The sequence below is a fragment of the Oncorhynchus clarkii genome, chromosome 7, assembly GCF_045791955.1.
Source record: "Oncorhynchus clarkii lewisi isolate Uvic-CL-2024 chromosome 7, UVic_Ocla_1.0, whole genome shotgun sequence".
NCBI classification, from domain to species: Eukaryota; Metazoa; Chordata; class Actinopteri; order Salmoniformes; family Salmonidae; genus Oncorhynchus; species Oncorhynchus clarkii.
Window position 1 is genome coordinate 24,711,624 of NC_092153.1, and position 17,123 is coordinate 24,728,746.

Consider the following 17,123-nt stretch of genomic DNA (forward strand, 5'->3'; position numbering starts at 1 on the left):
CCCAGAAGAGTGGAGGCTGTCATAGCAGCAAAGGGGGGACCAACTTCATATTAATGCCCATGATTTTGGAATGAGATGTTCGATGAGCAGGTGTCCACATAATTTTGGTCATGTAGTGTATATACTACATATATAATTACATCCATCGTGGCAGATTGTGAAAGCTTTAAACAATATCATTGTATATGGTATATTTACTCGCCAGGACGACCGTATTTCCCCCATCAGACATGGTTAAGGAATTAGATAAGGAAGAGAGAATTGCCTAAAAAGGGATGACCTGTTGTGCTCTAGCCAACAGACTTGGCTGTGGTGCACAGAAAAAGACTTGTTTCAGCGCGGTAATCTCTGGCTAGAGTCTTTGTCTCCAGTCACGTTGTCTGTTGATGGTCTGCCACAGGCTTTTATTCAACACCCCTTAATGTGGCCATCTTAAGCAATACAGCAAACACATAATCCATACATGAGTTGTTGACAGGGACATTTGTGCTTTCATATTCACTAATCAAATGATATAGGTTTTGTCCCAAATATTACCCTATTCCCTATAGTGCACTACCTTTGACCAGGACCCATAGTGACTATGTAGGGATTAGGGTGCCATTTGGGACACAAGCCATTGATAAGAGTCGTCTGTCATGTTGTTATTGCACATAATCAAATCAAATTTTATTTGTCACATACACATGGTTAGCAGATGTTAATGCGAGTGTAGCGAAATGTACATAGTGTACTGCTATACTATACTATTGTGTCTACAATTGATAATACAATGGGCATCTCAGAAATCCATTTCCCCTGCTGAATTTTTGGGGGATAGCAAACATGCCCTATAGCTACGAATAGTAGCAACTACCACCCTAAAATATAGTTTACCTGTTACTACATCACGACTACATAAACGCAACACATCTACTTTGAGCAGTGGTGTCATAAACAGAAATAGGCTGTGTGTGTGTGCCAAATGCCACCCTATTTCCTACATAGTGCACTTTTTATGGGCCCCGGTCAAAAGTAGTGCGCTATAAAGGGAATAGGGTGGTCAAAAGTAGTGCACTATAAAGGGCATAGAGTGCCATTGGGGACACATTAGACTGAACAAAAGAAAAAGCCTATTAGAAACCATTGAAATCCCATAAGGACTGAGATGCATATCTGAATCAGCCATCTTGTCCAAGTGGAGATAGAGATATGAACACCAGACTGTAATCAGTGGACAATGTGCAGTGCCTTTGTAGCGGCAGTGGCATAATTTCCTGACGACTCAGCAGGCCACGTTCTTCGGTCTGTCCTTCCGCCTCCCCCTGCTTCGGCAGAGGAGGAGGAGAAACATTGAGGGAAACCTCCTCCATCTTCCCTTTGACTTCGTAATGACTCCTATGGACGGATCAGGTTCGGAGTCAGAGAGAGACAGGGGGAACGCTGCAGAATGGACCACTTGGGTCTCACTAAAATGCCACTGGGCTGGCACAAGTGAGGTCTAAATCAATCAATAGGTTTGTCATGGTGACTGGAGAGATCTACCAGGAAGAATGGAGCTGAGCAGGATAGGGACTGGGCGTAGATATACATATCCTAGAACAGACACTGGACGTACACATACTGTATATAACCTAGAACCCATCCCCCACTGAGCCCTCGCTGCTCTTCCCGTGGTCTTCTGTCACTCAAAGCGCTCGTAGTTCCTCGTCTGTCGCACTCGAGGGACCATATCAACCAGCAGCCTGTGACAGGAAAGAGACATTCACATTAATGAAATCGCTAACATACACAGGCACACACACACACACACACACACACACACACACACACACACACACACACACACACACACACACACACACACACACACACACACACACAGGGAGAGATGCAACTGCATTTCATTGCCAATATTAAATGAGTGAAAACCGTCGTTCCTTGTAGAGGAAGTTCAGAATGTGTTGAGTAACTGAATCTATCACGTCTGATTATTTGAGTACATTTGTGTAACCACTGCAGCTGCTTTTATTGGTGCATTTGTTGATGCACCCTGTGGTGTCATGTTTGGATTTCTTTCTCCCCCGAGTCTCTTTCATGATTGGAATGCTCCCTGGGACAGAACACTGCCAAGCCTGGTGAAAGGCTGCACTGCCTGTCACGTTCTGACCTCTATTTCCTTTGTTTTGCATTTATTTAGTATGGTCAGGGCGTGAGTTGGGTGGGCAGTCTATGTTTGTTTTTCTATGTTTTGGGGCAGTTCTATGTTTTCGGCCTAGTATGGTTCTCAATCAGAGGCAGGTGTCATTAGTTGTCTCTGATTGAGAATCATACTTAGGTAGCCTGGGTTTCACTGTGTGTTTTGTGGGTGATTGTTCCTGTCTTTGTGTTTGCACCAGATAGGGCTGTTTTTGAGTTCTCACGTTTCTTGTTTTCGTTAGTTTGTTCATGTATAGTGTCTTCATTAAAATACAATGAACAACCACCACGCTGCGTTTTGGTCCGCCTCTACTTCACAACAAGAGAACCGTTACAGAATCACCCACCACAACAGGACCAAGCGGTGTGGTAATGGGCAACGGAAAAAGCAGCAGCAGGAGCAGCGCGAGGAGGTATGGACATGGGAGGAGGAATTAGACGGAAGAGGACCCTGGGCTCAGCCAGGAGAATATCGCCGTCCCAAAGAAGAACTGGAGGCGGCGAAAGCGGAGAGGCGCTGGTATGAGGAGGCAGCGCGGCGTCGTGGATGGAAGTCCGGGAGTCAGCCCCAAAAATTTCTTGGGGGGGGGCTAACAGGGAGTATGGCTACGCCAGGTAGAAGACCTGAGCCAACTTCCTGTGGTTACCGGGGGGCTAGAGAGACCGGGCAGGCACCGTGTTATGCTGTGGAGCGCACGGTGTCCCCAGTGCGGGTGCACAGCCCGGTGCGGTACATTCCAGCTCCGCGTATCGGCCGGGCTAGAGTGGGCATCGAGCCAAGTGCCATGAAGCCGGCTCTACGCATCTGGTCTCCAGTGCGTCTCCTTGGGCCGGCTTACATGGCACCAGCCTTGCGCACGGTGTCCCCGGTTCGCCTGCATAGCCCAGTGCGGGCTATTCCACCTCGCCGCACTGGCAGGGCGACCGGGACCATTCAACCGGGTAAGGTTGGGCAGGCTCGGTGCTCAAGAGCTCCAGTGCGCCTGCACGGCCCGGTCTATCCGTCACAACCTCCACGCACCAGCCCTCCGGTGGCAGCTCCCCGTACCAGGCTGTCTCTCCGGCCCATCCTTGCAGGGGCTCCCTCCTCTCCAGCGCTGCCGGAGTCTCCCGCCTCTCCGGCGCTACCAGAGCCTTCCTCCTCTCCAGCGCTGCCGGAGTCTCCCGCCTGTTCGGCGCTAGGAGAGCTACTCAGCCCAGCGTTGCCGGAGCTTCCCGTCTGCCCAGCGCCATCTGAGCTTCCCGTCTGCCCAGCGCCAGCGCCGCCCGTCTGCCCAACGCCGCCAGCGCCGCCCGTCTGCCCAGCGCCGCCAGTGCCGCCCGTCTGCCCAGCGCCGCCCGTCTGCCCAACGCCGCCAGCGCCGCCCGTCTGCCCAGCGCCGCCAGTGCCGCCCGTCTGCCCAGCGCCGCCAGTGCCGCCCGTCTGCCCAGCGCCGCCAGTGCCGCCCGTCTGCCAGGAGCCGCCAATGCCGCCCGTCAGCCAGGAGCCGCCAGTGCCGCCCGTCAGCCAGGGGCCGCCAGTGCCGCCCGTCAGCCAGGGGCCGCCAGTGCCGCCAGTCAGCCAGGGGCCGCCAGTGCCGCCAGTCAGCCAGGGGCCGCCAGTCAGTCAGGGGCCGCCAGTGCCGCCAGTCAGCCAGGGGCCGCTAGAGCCCCTCCGCCCGGAGCAGCTGCCCCTCTGTCCCGAGCAGCTGTCCCTCTGTCCCGAGCAGCTGTCCCTCTGTCCTGAGCAGCTGCTTCACCTCTGTCCCGAGCTGCCCCTCTGTCCAGTGGGGTCATTGAGAGGGGTGGGCATGGTGAGTAAGCCACGGAGGCGGACAATAAGGCGGACTAAGACAATGGCGAAGTGGGGTCCGCGTCCCGCGCCAGAGCCGCCACCGCGGACAGACGCCCACCCAGACCCTCCCCTATAGGTCAAGGTTTTGCGGCCGGAGTCCGCACCTTTGGGGGGGGGGTACTGTCACGTTCTGACCTCTATTTCCTTTGTTTTGCATTTATTTAGTATGGTCAGGGCGTGAGTTGGGTGGGCAGTCTATGTTTGTTTTTCTATGTTTTGGGGCAGTTCTATGTTTTCGGCCTAGTATGGTTCTCAATCAGAGGCAGGTGTCATTAGTTGTCTCTGATTGAGAATCATACTTAGGTAGCCTGGGTTTCACTGTGTGTTTTGTGGGTGATTGTTCCTGTCTTTGTGTTTGCACCAGATAGGGCTGTTTTTGAGTTCTCACGTTTCTTGTTTTCGTTAGTTTGTTCATGTATAGTGTCTTCATTAAAATACAATGAACAACCACCACGCTGCGTTTTGGTCCGCCTCTACTTCACAACAAGAGAACCGTTACACTGCCAGTGTAGTGCATTGTTTCCCATAGGATTTTCTTCAGCGGCAGTGGAAAAGTTAGCGTAAGGGGGGGTTGTGGTAGTGGGAGTCTCCAATGGCGCCGTCTGTGACCACATTTTTTTGAGGCCGTCCTCTTGGCCTCCCCAAAGTTTTAAAGCAAATTTTCTGCACATTTTGCAATGGGGCGGAGAGAACATTTTACAGTTTTAAAGTTCGTGTAGAATTGCAGGAAACTTTTTGTCAAAGGAATGAGAGAAAAAAAAACGACAATTTTAAAGATAATTCCATGCATTTCTACACATTTTGTCATGGCTTATGCTATCTGAGTGACTCAAACATAACAAAATGAATGGGTGGCCCATGCCATGTCATGTTTGTAATTTTAGATTCTCCCTGACTGTCTGGTTTTTCATTTGGTGGTTGTTACTTCTCAAAGATGATCATATTTAAAAACACACCTACTATACTAAACATTAGGAACACCTTCCTAGTATTGAGTTGCATCCCGCCATTTTGCTCTCAGAACAGCCTCAGCTCGTTGGAGCATGGACTCTATAAGGTGTCGAAAGCGTTTCACAGGGATGCTGACCCATGTACTCCAATGCTTCCCACAGTTGTGTCAAGTTGGCTGGATGTCCTTTGCGTGGTGGAGCCTTCTTGAGACACGGGAGACTGTTGAGCCTGAAAAACCCAGCAGCGTTGCAGTTCTTGACACAAGCCGGTGCGCCTGGCACCTACTACCATACTCCGTTCAAAGGCACTTAACTCTTTTGTCTTGCCCATTCACACTCTGAATGGCATAATCCATCTCTCAATTGTCTAATGGCTTAAAAATCCTTCTTTAACTATCTTCTTCCCTTCATCTACACTGATTGGAGTGGATTTAACACGTGACATCAATAAGGGATCATAGTTTTCACCTGGATTCTGTCTTGGAAAGAGCAGGTGTTCTTAATGTATATTGCTCCATTATCTTTTTAAATACTTTACATCTGGTTTTAGTCGTTTAAGTTTACACTGAAAACATTTTACCATCACAAAAATACATTTTTTAAATAAAATAATATTCATTTTTCGTAGTGGCTGCCACGATTTAGAAGTGGCGGCCCGCCACTGCTAACTCAATATAGGTGAAACACTGATAGTGGGTATAACATGTTTTTCCCCTACCAATATGCATTGCCTAAAAGAGTTTGTCACCTAAAATATTCCTGGACTACGGTGGATGAATCACAGGCTTGACCATAGGCCTGACTAACCTTGTAATCCACGATTAGTTGATGTTCATGAAATCAAATTTAAAAATGATTGTTTTATAAACCTTCATCTGGATTAATTTAATATGGGTCTGATGTCCATAATGAAGGCTGTGAGGTGCCTTCTCTTGTACAAATGAGTCAAACACTAAATGAATTAGTTTTGCTGTGTTTTCCATCTGTATCTAAGATGCAAACAGGTTGTGGTACATTGACAGAGTTTTCCCTACCCCAGGCATGTACTCTCCTGTACCTATTTGTCTTTCCATCTTTAAAGTTCTTCATTTGAGCAGTTATCAGTTTGAAAAGATCACGATTATAAGGATATGTTTTTAGGTCACAAACATAATCTGTAATGATATGTCTATACATATAGCTATTACATGCCCGGGCAGAATTGTCACCTAAAAGTCTGGAGATAAGGCATGGTTTGACAAAAAGCACAGGAGAGCTACGAGGAAGAAGCGAGACCTCTCCCGCCAGCTTCAGAAAAACAACACTGCTAACAACCATTTAAAATATGCCCAAGCAAGACACTCCTACAACCAGGCTGAGAAGCAGGCTAGAAGGAACAGCAACGTCAAACTCAATGAGGAGCTTACTGATAAGACCTTAACCAGTAGGAAATGGTGGAAGCATGTCAACTCCCTGTCTGGGGGAGCTGCAAATTCCCTGGACAGACGCCCCCCTACAATCTGCTGTTTGAGTATGGAATTGCCTCACCGAAGACATCGTTGCTGAAATCACTGACACTGTTCTTCAGGCAATTCAAATGCCCAGCAGATGCCTATCTCCTAACTTCCCCACGCGCCTTGTAGGATTGAGTCCTTGGGCTGCAGTAAACCAATGATTATGTCAATTGGATGTTGTCTGATATTGCTTTTGTTCACAATTGCACCCAATAACAAGAAAAAAGCAAAAAAAGATGGGATAGCTCATTTAAGGTGGTTCAATACTGATGACGATTCTTAAACCAGTATCATCCAATACCGATATGAAAGCTGATATACCATGCCATCCTGACAGATACCGCCAAAAACAGTAGTGCTGTCAGGGGCCCATTTTAATCCCTCTTTCCCTCCAATGATAGCATATTAGTGTGACACTTTTGCAATGTTCTATACTTCCATAGTTTCTCTTTTAGTTTTCTACAGCTCATTAGTTTCCTCTCGGTCAATGTAAATATGCTCAAATGTGTTTTCCTGCATTTATCCAATGTAAAGAGTTACCTGAGCGACACCTGAAACCTCTGGCAGCGTGTCCGGCGTTTGAGCACCTGGACGCTGTCAGAGAAGATATCACTACGAGAGATCCTTCTGCATGCTCCATCCACTGCGAGGCAGAGAGAGACTGGAAGAGCCTGTGGAGATACTAGCGGGATCTATGGTGGGATTCACCACAGTCTACAGTACCTAGTTTCTGGTATTGTAATTTGAAGTTCGCAGCTAGAGCTCATCTTCGCTTTTTATCTGATAGTGGGGTAGACTGTATCCAGCAGCATGTCAAACTCTTATTTGGATTCATTGTTTCTTCTACACCCAGATCATCCTTGCCCAGAGAGCTCTCTTCGCCTGGGTGAAGAGGAACATCAAAATCATCATCTACTGGGCCATATTTATCAACACGGTGATGTTCAGTTGGTTTGGCTTTGCTGTTGAACTTTCTTTCAACTACAGTTTTTTTTCTCTCAAGATTTATCAGGAAAGACTAACAGCACTTAAACTGTACATCAACATATGGCCCTGCTCCAAATGTCTTGTTTTGAAAATAATTTATACATTTTTTTTTGAGTCTGTCTGATGGTTTGGTTGAGATGTGCTACGGTGCGCTACTTGGGAAGACACACGAAAAGCATGAAAGAGAGCGGCAGCACCTTCTCCTCTCCCCGACTGCACAGTCAGATGAGGGTCACCATCGCTGAGATCATGCAAGGAAAGCTCTATTTCTTTGCCGCGCTGTGGTTCTACATTCATTGCTTCTGCGAGAATTTGTCCTCTACATACTTTGACATGACTATTCTCTGGACAGTCGGGAAAAAAGGAAAGTGAATTAGGTCAAAATCTGTCAAATGTTAAATACCTTTCTATTTTGGAAGCGTGTTGACACTACATTTAAAAAAAAATAGTTTAGGAGCAGTTGCTAGCTAACTGTAAATAATTGTAGCTAGCTAACTAACTGTAAATAATTGTAGCTAGCTAACTAACTGTAAATAATTGTAGCTAGCTAACTAACTAAATAATTGTAGCTAGCTAACTAACTGTAAATAATTGTAGCTAGCTAACTAACTGTAAATAATTGTAGCTAGCTAACTAACTAAATAATTGTAGCTAGCTAACTAACTAAATAATTGTAGCTAGCTAACTAACTTGACTTACAGTGGGGGGAAACAATTTTTTATAGTTAGTCAGCACCAAAAGTTTACAAGCGTATTGACCGTTTTGTTGTATGAATGTTGCTTTCGGCCCCACCTGGAAAACAATCTAAGCGAAACACTGGCCATGTTCGTTTCGCATCATTCCCTTGGTCATAAAATGGTGAAATCGCCACCAACTGGGGCACCGGGCAATGTAGTTTCTACTCCAAGGTTCTTCTGAATGCTTACAATTTAAATGACAATATTTCTGATACTTAAATAAGTGTGTTTTTCAGGGAGCATAACTATGTACATGTGTGTAACAGTGAATATTGAATATTATGTTTCTTCTACATACAGATCTAGGATTAGCTTCCTCTCCCTGAATCCTAACCTTAACTCTTACCGGGCATAACTGACCCAAGATCAGTGTTTAGAGGCAGCTTCCTCCTACACCAGGGGTACTCAACTCCGGACCCTGCTGGTTTTCGGTTCTACCTAATAATTAATTGTACCCACCTGGTGTCCCTGGTCTAAATCAGTCCCCGATGAGAGGGGAACAATGACAACATGAAGTGGAACTGGCCTCGAGGTCCAGAGTTGAGTTTGAGGGCTCTACACAATGTACCCACTCACTTGACTCCGTAGGCCAGGATGATGAGGCCTATCAGGACCCCTATGGACCCGTCCAGGTACCACACTTTGGGATCGTGCTTGAACACCTCGGCACTGATTAGGATGGAGAAGCCCATGACCCCGCCCACCAGGGAGTTGAAGCCTGTAGATCGGACAAGAGAGGTAGACAGACAGGAAGGCAGGTAGACAGACAGCTTAGTTTAGTCAACTGTATTATCACGTAGGGAATTCCAACACACTATGTAGAAATAGCATGAACGTGAACAACAATAATGAACACATGTATGTACAGTGCCTTGCGAAAGTATTCGGCCTCCTTGAATTTTGCGACCTTTTGCCACATTTCAGGCTTCAAACATAAAGATATAAAACTGTATTTTTTTGTGAAGAATCAACAACAAGTAGGACACAATCATGAAGTGGAACGACATTTATTGGATATTTCAAACTTTTTTAACAAATCAAAAACTGAAAAATTGGGCGTGCAAAATTATTCAGCCCCTTTACTTTCAGTGCAGCAAACTCTCTCCAGAAGTTCAGTGAGGATCTCTGAATGATCCAATGTTGACCTAAATGACTAATGATGATAAATACAATCCACCTGTGCGTAATCAAGTCTCCGTATAAATGCACCTGCACTGTGATAGTCTCAGAGGTCCGTCAATAGCGCAGAGAGCATCATGAAGAACAAGGAACACACCAGGCAGGTCCGAGATAGTGTTGTGAAGAAGTTTAAAGCCGGATTTGGATACAAAAAGATTTCCCAAGCTTTAAACATCCCAAGGAGCACTGTGCAAGCGATAATATTGAAATGGAAGGAGTATCAGACCACTGCAAATCTACCAAGACCTGGCCGTCCCTCTAAACTTTCAGCTCATACAAGGAGAAGACTGATCAGAGATGCAGCCAAGAGGCCCATGATCACTCTGGATGAACTGCAGAGATCTACAGCTGAGGTGGGAGACTCTGTCCATAGGACAACAATCAGTCGTATATTGCACAAATCTGGCCTTTATGGAAGAGTGGCAAGAAGAAAGACATTTCTTAAAGATATCCATAAAAAGTGTTGTTTAAAGTTTGCCACACGCCACCTGGGAGACACACCAAACATGTGGAAGAAGGTGCTCTGGTCAGATGAAACCAAAATTGAACTTTTTGGCAACAATGCAAAACGTTATGTTTGGCGTAAAAGCAACACAGCTCATCACCCTGAACACACCATACCCACTGTCAAACATGGTGGTGGCAGCATCATGGTTTGGGCCTGCTTTTCTTCAGCAGGGACAGGGAAGATGGTTAAAATTGATGGGAAGATGGATGGAGCCAAATACAGGACCATTCTGGAAGAAAACCTGATGGAGTCTGCAAAAGACCTGAGACTGGGACGGAGATTTGTCTTCCAACAAGACAATGATCCAAAACATAAAGCAAAATCTACAATGGAATGGTTCAAAAATAAACATATCCAGGTGTTAGAATGGCCAAGTCAAAGTCCAGACCTGAATCCAATCGAGAACCTGTGGAAAGAACTGAAAACTGCTGTTCACAAATGCTCTCCATCCAACCTCACTGAGCTCAAGCTGTTTTGCAAGGAGGAATGGGAAAAAAATTCAGTCTCTCGATGTGCAAAACTGATAGAGACATACCCCAAGCGACTTACAGCTGTAATCGCAGCAAAAGGTGGCGCTACAAAGTATTAACTTAAGGGGGCTGAATAATTTTGAACGCCCAATTTTTCAGTTTTTGATTTGTTAAAAAAGTTTGAAATATCCAATAAATGTCGTTCCACTTCATGATTGTGTCCCACTTGTTGTTGATTCTTCACAAAAAAATACAGTTTTATATCTTTATGTTTGAAGCCTGAAATGTGGCAAAAGGTCGCAAAGTTCAAGGGGGCCGAATACTTTCGCAAGGCACTGTACATATATTTCATGAAATGACATGTCGTCTGCAACAGAGTCTTTATCCAAACCATAACACCGACAGACACAGACGAACAGAGAGATGACTTTGAATCCTTTTCTATTGTCTCTCTCCTCATTCAATTCCTACTGTATAAGAGCCCACTTCCTGGCTTCTCTGCACCTCAAAAGACGCCGACTGACGAGGACCTCTGCCAGTCTTTTACATACTGCACATTTGACATGACCAGACTGGGCACGTCAATTACCTCCGTAAAGAACATCAGGGGCAATCTGCAGTTCAACCAACAAAGGGGACACCCCGCCACTGTTATGGTAAACAGCTGCGAGGACTGACCATCCATGAGATCAAAATTACACTGAGGCTAGCCAGTGTTTGTTTACAGTGACATTGTTTAAAAACAAGGGAGCAAAACAAGCGTATATTTTTGTGTTCTCAAGGAGTGTGACAGTTGAACTGCTTATGAAGCATTTATAAGTTATATATTCAATATATACATCAGTATATATATCATTCATTGAGAAGTCCAAAAATGTATGTAGCAATCACAGATTGCCCCTTTGAAGGCTTGTTTAATGTCACGCAGCGAGAGGAAAATCTGGTGGGTAATTAACTCCTATTCTGCTAGCTGTCACATACAATTTAATGAACCCCACACACACACTTTAATGAGCGAGTGTCTCCATCCAAATCTGACCTTTCAAACTGGTTTGACGCCAGCCTGTCTGCCACAAATGTCTTATTGAAACGAGAAGGGACATTTTAAGAGCTCAGGAGCTACGGAGTTGTCCATAAAGACTCATAAGTAGTGAACAACTTTCTCAATTGTAGAAGGAAATAGATGTGTGGCCCAGTACCTGAGGGTACTGGGCGATTCTCCTGTCTGTGTGGGTACGAATCCCAACACCTACCGGCTCTAAAAATATGGAAAAGAAAGACCAGCCACCCTGACAGCTGATGAAACTGAGGAGTATTTCTGTCTGTAATAAAGCCCTTTTATGGGGGGAAATTCATTCTGATTGGCCAACCCATGGCTGCGCCCATGCCTAGTCATGAGAAATCCATAGATTAGGGCCTAATTTATTTATTTCATTTGACTGATTTCCTTATATGAACTGTAATTCAGTAAAATTGTTGAAATTGTTGCATGTTGCGTTTATACAATCAAATCAAACTATTGGTCACATATACATATTTAGCAGATGTTATTGCGGGTGTAGCGAAATGCTTGTGTTCCTTGCTCTAACACTGCAGTAGTATCTAACAATTCACAACAATAAAAACAAATCTAAAAGAATAGAATACAGTATATACATATGAAATGAGTAAAGCCGGTCGTAAACATTATTAAAGTGACTAGCGATCCATTAATAATGTGACCAGTGATTCTATGTTTATGCATACAGGGCAGCAGCCTCTAAGGTGCAGGGTTGAGTAACCGGGTGGTAGCCGGCTAGTAATGGCTATATATGGCCTTGAGATAGAAGCTGTTTTTTAGTCTCTCGGCCCCAGCTTTGAAACACCTGTACTGCCCTCGCCTTCTGGATGATAGCGGGGTGAACAGGCAGTCGCTCGGGTGGTTGTTGTCCTTGATGATCTTTTTGGCCTTTCTGTGACATCGAGTGCTGTAGGTGTCCTGGAGGGTAGGCAGTGTGCCCCCGGTTGGGCTGACTGCACCACCCTCTGGAGAACCCTGCGGTTCGGGGCGGTGATACAGCCCGACAGGATGCTCTCAATTGTGCATGTGTAAAAGTTTGTCAGGGTCTTAGGGGCCAAGCCAAAATTCTTCAGCCTCTTGCGGATGAAGAGGCCCTGTTGCGGCTTCTTCACCACACTGTTTGTGCGGGTGGTCCATTTCAGATTGTCAGTGATGTGTACGCCGAGGAACTTGAATCTTTTCACCTTCTCCACTGTGGTCCTGTTGATGTGGATGGGGGCATGCTCCCTCTGCTGTTTCCTGAAGTCCATGATCAGCTCCTTCATTGTGTTGACACTGAGGGAGAGGTTATTTTCCTGGCACCACTCCACCAGGGCCCTCACCTCCTCCCTGTTGGCTGTCTAGTCTTTGTTGGTAATAAGGCCTACTACTGTTGTGTCGTCTCCAAACAAACTTAGGGAGGAGGCTTCTGATGTTAACATTCATGAAACCAAGGCTTTTACGGTTACAGAAGTCAACAAATGTTAGCGCCTGGGGAATAGGAGTGGAACTGAGGGCTGCAGGGCCTGGGTTAACCTTTACATCACTAGAGGAACAGAGGAGGAGTAGGATAAGGGTACGGCTAAAGGCTATAAGAACTGGTTGTCTAGTGCGTTGGGGACAGAGAATAAACGAAGCAGATTTCTGTGCGTGGTAGAATAGATTCAAGGTATAATGTACAGACAAGGGTATGGTAGGATTTGAGTACAGTGGAGGTAAACTATGCGTTGCATGACGATGAGAGAGGTTTCGTCTCTGGAGGCATCAATTAACGTAGATGAGGTCTCCGCATGTGTGTGTGGTAGGACGAAGGCATTTTGAGCGGGACTGAGGTCTCTACAGTGAAGGCATATTGACATTAAAGAGAGGCATAAAGCAATCACAGGTGTTGATCAGGAGAGATAAGACAACAACGGGTAAATGGCGATGAATGGGCAGAGCGGGTCAGTTAGGTACATACAGGGCCTGAGTTTGAGGCTGGGGCCGACAGGTTAACAAAATGAGGTACCGTGTTATTGAAACAGTCCAGGGAGAGTAGCAATAGGTGAGTCCGGGTGCTGTTCGGTAGTCACTACTTCGCTGGGCGAGCAGGGGACACAGCGTTCAGAAAAAGCTAGCGGGCCGGGGCTAGTAGATGGTTCTGCGGCGATATCGTAACAGAATAGCCTGTTGAGACTACATCGGGCGATCGCGTCGGCAGTCCAGTCGTGATGGAACGGTGGGGTTCCGTGTCGACAATAAAGGGTCCAGACCAATTGGCAAAGGAGGTATTGTAGCCCTAGAAATAGCTGGTATATGGGCCTAGCTCGAGGCTAGCTCAAGGCTAGCTGGTGCTTGCTTCGGAACAGAGGTGTTAGCTAACAGCAGCCACTCGTTTGCATCTAGCTACCTGCGAGGATCAGGAATAATGACCCAGAGCGGCAGGAATCCGATGATTTGGTAGAGAGAAGCAGTCTGATATGCTCTGGGTTGATATCGAGCTATGCAGACGGGCAGGTGTTGTCCGAGCTAAGGCTGGCTGATTCCGGAGGGAAAAAGGCGAGGACCGCTAGCCGTGGCTAACTAAGACTAGTAGCTAGTTAGCTGGCTATCTCCTGATGGAAGTTCCAGTTATAAGGAATAAAAATAACAGATCCGTACCACATTGGGTGAGGCGGGTTACAGGAAAGTATATTTAGTTTGTATATAGAAAGTGAGATTAAGATATATACGAATAAGACTGGCTATTTACAAGGGATAAGACACGGGATAAGACAAAGACAGATATACACGTCCTACTGAGCTGCCATCTTGGATTTGGATGAAACTTGTTGATAGAACTTTGGTAGCCTTTTCCTCAAATATGCTTTGTTATAATCCACAGCTACAATAAATGTGGCCTCAGGATATGTAGCTTCCTGTTTTTTGAATATACACGGCTGTGACTATAACCGAAGAGAACTCTCTGGAGAGGTAATACGGTCTGCATTAGATTGTGAGATTTTCTAGGTCAGGTGAACAAAAGGACTTGAGTTTCTGTACATTATCACGATCACATCATGAGTAGTTAATGATGAAACATACACCGCCCCCTTTCTTCTTCCCGGAGATGTCTTTATTCCTGTCTGCGTGATGTACTGAGTACAAAGCTGGTTGTATGGACAGTGTATCCGGAGAGAGACATGACTCCGTGAAACAGAGTGTGTTACAGTCCCTGTTGTCTCTCTGAAAGGAGATCCTCGCCCTGAGCTCGTCCACCTTATTGTCTAGAGACCGAACATTAGAGAGTAACATACTCGGAAGCGGTGGATGGTGTGCACGCCTCCTGAGTAGGACTAGAAGTCCACTCTGAATACCTCTTCTCTGCCGACGGCGTCCCAGAGCAGCCTCTGGGATAAGTTCAATTGCCCTGGAGGGTATGAACAAAGGATCCAACTCGGGAAAGTCGTATTCATGGTCGTAATACTGGTGAGTTACTGCCGCTCTGATATCCAAAAGTTATTTCCGGCTGTATGTAATAACACAAAAAATATTCTTGGCTAATAATGTAAGAAATAACACAAAAACAAACAAAAGAATACTGCAAAGTGGCTCAGGAGCTAGAAGCAGAGCTACCATGTCTGTTGGCGCCATCTTCTTCCCTATATGTTCCGGCCCTCTGACCATCTGCTCAAGAAAAGAAATCGTACCGCAGATGAATCTAGTTGATGGTCACTGCCCTACAGAGTGCACTAAGTAGTTCCCAATATATTCCACAGATTTCATGATGGTGTCTTTAAGCCAATCACCTTCCATCTTCGTGCACTATGGGAATAGGGCGCCATTTCAGACACAGCCATAGCCTCCTATACACCATACCTTTTCCCCTTTTCATTTTTCTCAATGATTCCCTATGGAGTTTTTCACCCTCGTGCTCCACCTTCCTCCAATTCTCTAACTGGCCAGAACTCAAGTGGGAGTGGCCTAGATCAGGCAGAAGTATGCATTGCTACAGATCAAGGATCATCTTCTCCTCCTCCCAATCCAAGTTGGAAAAATAAAAAACTGACCCAAGATCAGTGTATTGGAGCAACTACACACAAAGTTAGGTACCTACCGTCTGTGATGAGGGCTCTGCTGGTGAGCACCCTGCCCAGCATGAACTTGAACACGGACAGAATGATACACATCACGCCACTGACGATGGACACACTGAAGAGGAAGTCATCCTGATAGAGAGAGAGAAGTAGATGACAGAGGAGAGGGGGGATTGAGAGAGAGAGAGGTGATGAAGAGGGAAAGAGAGGGAAAGTGAGAGAGAAATAAAAAAAGAGAGAGAGCAAGAGAGAGAGTGGGTAAGTGTTGCAGAGTGCCTCCGCTGTGGAATTAATATTGCACTATGGCCTTGAAGGCATGAAAAGCTGCATTTCTGCAAGGTTAATAACCTCATCAGTCCCATTAAATCCCCCAGTGAAAAAAATGCACCACTTTCATCAATCTGCTTGCTCTGCCCTCATATTTAGCCTTTTCTTTTCAGTACAACCATAAACAGTTTCATTTAGGAGTTTCATTGAAAAATGTCAACAACTACAAAATTAGGCCGCCAAGCAAAAACTTGATATAAAACGAATTTATAAGAATGCTTTAAGTACAGGAACTTTCTCCTCAGTGGGAAATGAATATCAAACTAGTCAGTGACAACTGTGTGGAGTTTGTGACAGCAACAATGTAAGCTTATTACAGTATTATACCACTTTGTCCTGGGATTTCCTATGATCTTCTATGTAGAAGAACCCCTTACAGTATTGTAGACACTTTGTCCAGGGATTTCCTATGATCTTCTATGTAGAAGAACCCCTTACAGTATTGTAGACACTTTGTCCTGGGATTTCCTATGATCTTCTATGTAGAAGAACCCCTTACATTCTAACGACTCGTGTGGCCTGTGAGCGCCAGAGCAAAACAGATTGCATGTGCATGTTCGTGAGAGTCTCAGTTTTCATATATGGGTCATAATAGTCTGTAGGTCAAACCAGACTTTTTTGTTAGAAGAACCATTTTCAGGATCCGCCCTTGTCTCACATACAACGCTCAGCCTCCGTTCTAGCTCAGCCCTTGTTAGCTCAGCCTCCGTTCTAGCTCAGCCCTTGTTAATCACACACTTAAGGTTGGTATCATGATGCAGAAGAAATAGACCAATCAAATGCAACAACCCAGCTGTCTAGCTCAGCCTCCGTTCTAGCTCAGCCCTTGTCAATCACACACTGAAGATTGGTATCATGAGGCAGAAGAAATAGACCAATCAAATGCAACAACCCAGAAGTCTGTAGCTCAAACACACTATGTTTACAAGGGGTTAGAAGCCCTAAAACCTGCCGGCGGAATATGGGACTCAAAGCGTTTTAAACAGGTAACAGAGAACAGCCAGAGATAGACTGCAATTACGTAGAAGGACAGTGAAACCTGTAAGCCCAATAAACACATGGTATATTCCTGAGTCATTGTTGAGTTTAGAATGAAAAAACTGTTTGTTATATATTACTGAGATGTTAGTGCAGGGGCACAACATCCACTATGGACGGGGAAGGTCATGACCCCCCCCCCATGTTCTAAAATTCTGTGATAAAAGAAGTAGGACCAGTGTTCTTTAGGACTATGCAGATGACTCAGAGCAGTCGGGCAGGCTGTGTGAAAGCGAACTGAAAGGCTGGCTTTAGGACCATGGGAGGTGCTGTCAGTGTATGTGTGTTGAGCTTTTTCTGTGGCAGAGAGCTAGCCAATGGTTAGCTA

General features: G+C 45.7%; 1 protein-coding gene across 1 annotated transcript in view; it reads right to left on the reverse strand.

Moving 5' to 3' along the window:
• Nucleotides 1–388: 388 nt before the first annotated feature.
• The window catches only part of LOC139414175 (transmembrane protein 163a-like), a 47,283-nt gene continuing 30,548 nt past the window's right edge, over nt 389–17,123 (reverse strand). Inside the window, exons 6-8 of the mRNA XM_071162061.1 lie at nt 15,451–15,562; nt 8,756–8,897; nt 389–1,724 (exon numbers count right to left, since the gene is read on the reverse strand). Of these exons, the coding sequence (XP_071018162.1) occupies nt 1,664–1,724; nt 8,756–8,897; nt 15,451–15,562 (315 nt within the window). The 3' untranslated portion in view covers nt 389–1,663. The remainder of the gene's footprint in view (nt 1,725–8,755; nt 8,898–15,450; nt 15,563–17,123) is intronic.